Source organism: Gloeophyllum trabeum, assembly GCF_000344685.1.
Source record: "Gloeophyllum trabeum ATCC 11539 unplaced genomic scaffold GLOTRscaffold_00004, whole genome shotgun sequence".
Classification (NCBI taxonomy): domain Eukaryota; kingdom Fungi; phylum Basidiomycota; class Agaricomycetes; order Gloeophyllales; family Gloeophyllaceae; genus Gloeophyllum; species Gloeophyllum trabeum.
In genome coordinates this window covers 54,467-60,965 of record NW_006920413.1, presented here as the reverse complement: position 1 = coordinate 60,965, position 6,499 = coordinate 54,467, and the positions used below count along the sequence as shown (strand labels likewise).

General features: G+C 51.3%; 2 protein-coding genes across 2 annotated transcripts; both read right to left on the bottom strand.

Moving 5' to 3' along the window:
- Nucleotides 1-1,009: 1,009 nt before the first annotated feature.
- Nucleotides 1,010-2,687, bottom strand: GLOTRDRAFT_127218 (uncharacterized protein; the record flags this gene model as incomplete). The annotated part of the gene is made up of 2 exons (XM_007865832.1): nucleotides 1,010-2,203; nucleotides 2,286-2,687. 2 exons carry the CDS (start codon nucleotides 2,685-2,687, stop codon nucleotides 1,010-1,012), a joined length of 1,596 nt encoding a protein of 531 aa, XP_007864023.1.
- A 1,170-nt stretch (nucleotides 2,688-3,857) lies between these two features.
- Nucleotides 3,858-6,065, bottom strand: GLOTRDRAFT_127217 (uncharacterized protein; the record flags this gene model as incomplete). The annotated part of the gene is made up of 5 exons (XM_007865831.1): nucleotides 3,858-4,463; nucleotides 4,514-4,686; nucleotides 4,738-5,816; nucleotides 5,853-5,883; nucleotides 5,936-6,065. The coding sequence occupies 5 exons, from the start codon at nucleotides 6,063-6,065 to the stop codon at nucleotides 3,858-3,860; spliced, it is 2,019 nt and encodes a 672-aa protein (XP_007864022.1).
- Between the last annotated feature and the right edge of the window lie 434 nt (nucleotides 6,066-6,499).

Genomic DNA, 6,499 nt, shown 5'->3' with positions numbered 1-6,499 from the left:
AATAGTTCGAGGGGGAAAGGAGGAGTAAGACGCCTTAGGGTAGTCTGTAGGAAGACCTAGAAAAATAAAACAAAACCTTGATGCCTGAAACAAACACTAATGGACGCTCCGGAGTATTTATCTCCGAAAGTCGCAAACAAAGTCGCAAACCACGGAACCGAGTGTAGGTTCGGGCCCATGGGAGTAGAAAACGCTAAAGGGACTTGTTTAATTTTTATTTCGCTATGTGAGACGCACTGGAGCTAATTGAATCGATGGCGGAGCTAATTCACTCGACGAGTCAGGCCTATTGGCAAAGCTAAGATCGGTTATAATTCGCTAAGTTCGACGCTTTCGAACTTCTCGGGTCGCTGAGATCGTAACGCTAATTCTCTGAGATGGTGAAGTCGAAACTTGTTTTTCTGTACACTACTTTGTACAATTTATACTACAGGAATGGCTTTGCGACCGTCCGGAGATAAATAACAAATAACCGCCGCTACCCACAGGATTGCTCAGCACTTGCCACCGCTATACCATGCACCATACGACTCTCTTGCACTCCCACTTGCTTGTCCCAACCCCTAGAGGTCGCCTTGATGCTCTGCCACCTGATCCAAGCGGTCCCATCACTCCGTGTGACGCTCCGGTCACGTGCTAATTACCTCCGGCCGCTTGCTGACTGATGCTGGCCTCATGGTGACTCGTATGTGTCCGCACCTTCGGTATCTTGACGGAAACGAGGGGGAGTAAGTGCTGGAGGGTGGGCATGAGGACGATGCCCCTCGATAGAAGTGCCCACGGCCCCGGAGCTAATTTGTCTAGAAGTTGTGTTGGTTAAGTCGCTCCGGAGCTCCTGTTTGCGAAGATAAATCGCGGAATGGGTCCGTGTACGCCTCGAGGATGCTAGGAAGTCCGGAGCTAAACAGAGTAGTTCTTTAGAGCCTATAGACGCCTAGTGTCGTGTGAGTGCTGCGTCGAATAAGCTCCGGAGGGCTTGTACAATGTGCTGAGTCCGCATTTTCGGGGGTCAGACGATCCTGAGGCTTATCACCGCACCTTTCACAACGTCCCTCACGGCCTCGAGGAGTTGACGAGTTGAACGAAATCGAGTCAGTGGGATACCGACCGACTCCAGAACGCATCGATAGTGTTTACACTGGCAAAATTTGGCCTCGGGAAGCAATGCATTGACTCTCGACGCGCAAGTGTTGTGTATCTGTTGTGTGGTGGCATCATCCACTGATTCGACGTCAAACCCCGTTCGGCAGCGAGCTACACCGACAACATGGCCTCCCGCGTGGATCCGGTCGTAAATCTCCTTCTCCGTGAGCCGATCAGCCCCTCGCCAGTAGTCCTTGATTACTACTGCATGCTCAAGCTCTTCGCCGAATGGGCAGGCCGAGTCTATCAATGTCGCTGGCACAGCCAACCAGGTCTTCGTGCCGCGGCCGAAGAGAGATTGCGAGGAGAAGAGCGGGCCACTCAAAGTAACATAAGTCTCCTGCTTCGCATGGTTTAGGCTTGAGGGAACTACCATAGTCAGGCTCTGAGATAATAGAGCGTTTTGGTCAACCTTGTGTGCACGAGGGATGACTTTCTCCTCTCGAGCCTTGCGATATATCCGTTGTAGAAGGGCCAAGGACAACCCATGATTGTTGGGCAGGGGACGAGTGATTGTGGCATCAACACCCATGTTGTTGTTGTTGCCAAAAAAAACAAAACCGTAGAGAAATCGCAGGAGTGGTGCGCAGTTGTCCTTGTAATTGAAGGATGTCGAGAAAATAACTGCAGAGCGATCCCATCTGTAGAATCGGGCGATGTCGTCGTAGAAGCCGATACCAAGCAAGTAGCAGTGTGGTCGAGCCTGAAAGGCGACCGCACCGTATTCCTGGATCTGGCTCCAAGCTTCTACTTGCTGAGTGTTCATGCGCTTTGGGATAACGTTATTGAAAGCTGGATCCTTCTCTTTGTCCGCCTTCACCTCAATAAGACCCAGTGCATGTGTCCACTGCCCTGGCTCTGACTCTTCATCGCCCACGTCTATAACCAGGTCGGGGGCAATAGAGTGGAGGTCATCGTCGCCCTTCTGGTATGCCCGTGATACGTCGTGGGCCACGAAGGGCTGGAGGGTGGCGCGATCCGCGAGACCTTTAAAGATCGTGAAGATATATTGTAGGGCAGGAATCTTTCCAACGACAGGTTTCATCATTAGCACGACACTCTGGAATGGGGAAATTGCGACGATTACATACGATCAATGGATACATCGGTCTTTCCCTGTTGTGGATGGGCCCCTAGTTCACAGCGGCTAACCGCCGCTGCAGCTCTTCCACTTGGTCGTCCTTGAAAGTGGAGAATACATCTTCCATAGCCACGCCAGAGAAACATAATTCCAAGAAGCTATCCATGCTGAAGGCGCCCTGCTGATGCTGGCCAGCCTCAGCACCGTAGAGGGAGGTATAGAATTCTCCCTTCCTCTTCCCCGACTCATATTGAGACACACCGCAAACGCTTGTCTGTGCATTGTAAGGAGTAGTATTGGCGATTTTATAATTTATTTTGCCCATTTTCGGCGTGGTAGGCGGATCAGGTGGCACGTCAGAGGCAGGCGTGTTTTCCCGAGTTGTCGACCGGTCCCAGTCAGAAGTTTCCGGTGAAGGAGGCAACGGAACGTCAGAAGGAGTGGGTGGAGGAGAGTCAGCCATGTGGGATGTGGTTTGGGGGAAGACAAGAAACACGTACGGAGTCTGAAAAATCGCTCGAACTTGAGGACCCACAGGAGCTGTTTGTCATGGTTTGGTGTGGCAGACTCGTGTGGTTCTATCGATGTTGATTCTCGCCTAGATCGCTGTGGTCTTGTTTGGTCAAAGGACAATGCAGGAAGCGTGTGAACCGCGAAGTGGCGTTGTGATGCGATTCGTCACAGACGTGTACGTCATGTGACCGTACTTGTCACGGCGTTCAGTGTGGCGGGAGAAGGCTTCAGGCCTCTGGACGTGCATGGGCTTATAGCGCACACTCACACGCTGGATATCGCAGAATGCTCCAACATGATTACAACACTTGTGGAGACACAATAATTTCCACCTTGTGCTCTACATATGATGACAAGATTGACCACGGACTTCTTGAGCGTAAACATGGAACGGGAGCACTTGCAAGTCGATATTCCTGGTGCCGTTCATCTGGATCTTAAGGACCTATCTGCATCGTTCTGACAGAACTTCCGCCGACAGTATTCTACACATCATTCTTGAGGCGACGAACCATCTAAGTACCCCGGATGACCTCTCCTCGACACCAGCATACTCGGCTATTTCAGCCGCGGTGATTCCTCCCCATCAAGTAACCCATCTAAGTTAGCCGCTCTTGATACTCTTTCTGTCTGCTTATTCGAGGTGACTGGCGAGGACACAAAGGGACTTCGCGGAATCGCGGTACTGTCCTAGCCCCGCAGCATACGGCGCGTGTGCTGCCGCGTTGTATTCAAACTTTTGGTCCTCGTGCACTTGGTGAAAACAATGGAGAAGGCATCTGGCTAGTCCAAAGTTCGATGGTGTCACGGCAGATGGGTGACCAGTCATCAGACATTTATCCTCTCCGCCCAAAAACCCGTGACAGTTCAAATCCACGTGAACGGTTCTTGTGCAAGAGCTACCTCGCCGCTCTCTGCATCCAGCTTGAGAGTGCTCACCTTTTTCTGCATAAGAGTCAGTCTATTATATATGCTATAGAAGGAACATGGGACGCTTAGTAGGAGGACATCGACACTTGTCAGAGTGGCAGTGACAAGCGACTGAGGAGCTTGCAAATATACAGACGCTCGCTAGCGCAGAATGTTTCTCGAATCAAGCATGGAATAAATGCGCTACAATCTAGACACGGCTTCGTTTGCTGCCGGTGGACTGAGCTTCGACCTGTACCTCTATATCATCGCCGGCCTTGCGCTTACGCGAAACACTTTGCTTTGACTCGCTGGCAATGACATCTAAGACGCGGATGGCTTTCTCACACCGCATATCAGAAGAAACCATCTCCGACGTATCCAAATTCCTTGGCTTCGTCGGGTTGTTGCATGGCTCGAATTCGAGTGCGGCCGGGTCCGCCTTTGGCCAGTCCTCAGCACGAAGTGCATCTTCTAACGCCTTCAAGACGAGTTCATGAGTTAGAAGGTTCTTATCCTGCGCGGGCTGGTGGTGGCTGTGGACAAGTCGGCCTAGCTCGCGGAGACATTGGGTAAGCGGCGGATGATCAGTGACCTCCACGGTGTTCCAGAGTCCAGCACTAATCCACCCGTGCTTGCCGAGTCCTTCCTCATCGTCAAAGATTCTGTGTACACGTTCGGGCGTGATGTTTGTGTTAGCATGGCATACTAGCGTGTGAAGGACAACCCAGTAGACTGATTCGAGGTCATGCCATGATCTATGTTCGACACCATGTGACTTATTTTGGAGGCCTAAAGAGATGAACTGGATAGTCCCCTGAAGAAACCATCAACAATCTGACCATCAGAACGAAAAATCTGACTTACCGTAATCCGAAGAAGGTCGGACCTGTATTGCTCGTCGTACAGAAAGTAGGCGTACTCAGGGTCAATGAGAAATCCCCAAGCTTCGTGCTCCTCCTTTCGAGACGCACTGATCATGATGTTACTGGCGCTGATATCACGATGGAGGATTCCAGCCTTGGCCATGTCGCAAAGACCTGGCATGACAGATGAGTCGTAGCGCCGCACAGAACAAGCCAGTAGCTTACCTTTGACTGCGTCCCTCACGGCCTTGACTAACTGACGAGTCGAGGGAAACCGGCTCAAGGGAATACCAATCGAATCAAGAACGCATCGATAGTGTATACGAGCGGAGAACTTGGCCTCAGGCAAGAACAACCTGATCCTCTGAGTAAAAGTAGTATGGTTCCGTTTCTCTTCCTCGTGTACTACTGAGTCGATGTCAAATCCTCCTCGGCACCGGGCGACACCGAAGATATGACCCTTCTGGTGGATCCGCTCGTAAATCTTGTGCTCAGGCAGACGACCCTCCTCGCGCCAGGAATCTTTGACTACAAAGCACTGACGAATCTCTTTACCGACTGACGAGGTTGACTCGGCGGCTGTGGCCGATAAGGCCAACCAGGCCGTGGTTCCGCGACCTAAAAGAGACCGCGAGCTGAAGAGGGGACCGCCCAGAGTAACACAGTTTTCTGGCCCTTCAAAGCTAGGGCTGGCGGGCACTGCCATGTGGGAGCTACGAGAGGGCAGATTACTCTCTGTGCACTTGGAGTCGTACTTGACAACGCCGTCTTCGATAGCCTTGTGATATATCCGCCGTAGGAGGGTCAGAGGGAAATTATCAGGCACGCCGGTCGTAATCGAGGAGTCAGCGCCCATAGTCTTGTTTCCGAACGTCCCCAGCGCATGCAAGAACTGAACGAGAGGTTTGACGTCGCTTTTGTAGTGGAATGATTCCGAAAATATGACTGCCGAGCGGTCCCATCGGTAGAATCGGGCGACGTCGTCGTAGAAACCTATTCCAAGCATGTAGCATCTCGGCACAGCCCTGAAAGCGACAGAACCATATTGCTGGATCTCATTCCACGCTTGGACTTGCTCGTATTTATGGTGTTTCGAGACGGCGTTGTTAAAGCCTGGATCTTTGTCCTTTTCCGGCTTTACTTCTATAATGCCCAGCGCATGTGTCCACTGCTCGGCCTCGCTGTTTTCATAGTCAACCCATACCTCAGGGGCAGGAGTACAAGCCCTATTTCGGGGCTTTCCAACCTCAAGTAAGGCGTTGTACGCCGCCAGGCGGGGAAAGGTGGGATCGCCATTTAATGTCCTAAATATGTGGTTTAGAGCATTCAGCTAGACAAACGGATGTTCATTATTAGCACTCCATTCCCTAGCTAAGTGGATCAGAGTGACTACTTGCCAGATTGGCATATATCGGCCTTTCACTGCTCTCCTTGTCCCCGGGTTCGACAGGGTTTAATAAGTGCAGCAACTCCTTCAGGCGAGTCTCTGTGAAAGTAGCGAATACCTCCTCCCGATCTATGCTGGGGAAGCATAGCTGCAGGAAGACGTCCATTTTGAATGCACTCTGCGTGTACTCCTTATTCTTAGGGTCGTGGAGGGAGACATGAGTTCCTTCCTCCCTCGTTCCGTTCTCCTGACATACAAGAGATACACGTGTGTTTGGTTCGCGGATCGAATCCATATATTATGTATGTTCAGCGGAGATGCAGTATGGAAGGTGCCACCACGGACGAACCACAAAAGTCATATCTCTCAGTACTGTATATGAGTTGCGAGAAACCAGAAATACGTACGGAGCTTGAGAAATCGCTCGAGTTCAGGCTACAAGGACTGAGTGGTAAGTATGACATGTTTGTAGTACCAAATCAGCGTGGTTCTATCCTTGAGTCAGGATGTTGATTCTTGTCTATCCGAATGTGGCCCATAAAACTGATTGGCTGTCGTCACGGACGGCGTCGCGTGACCACGTTGGTCACGCCAGCGAGT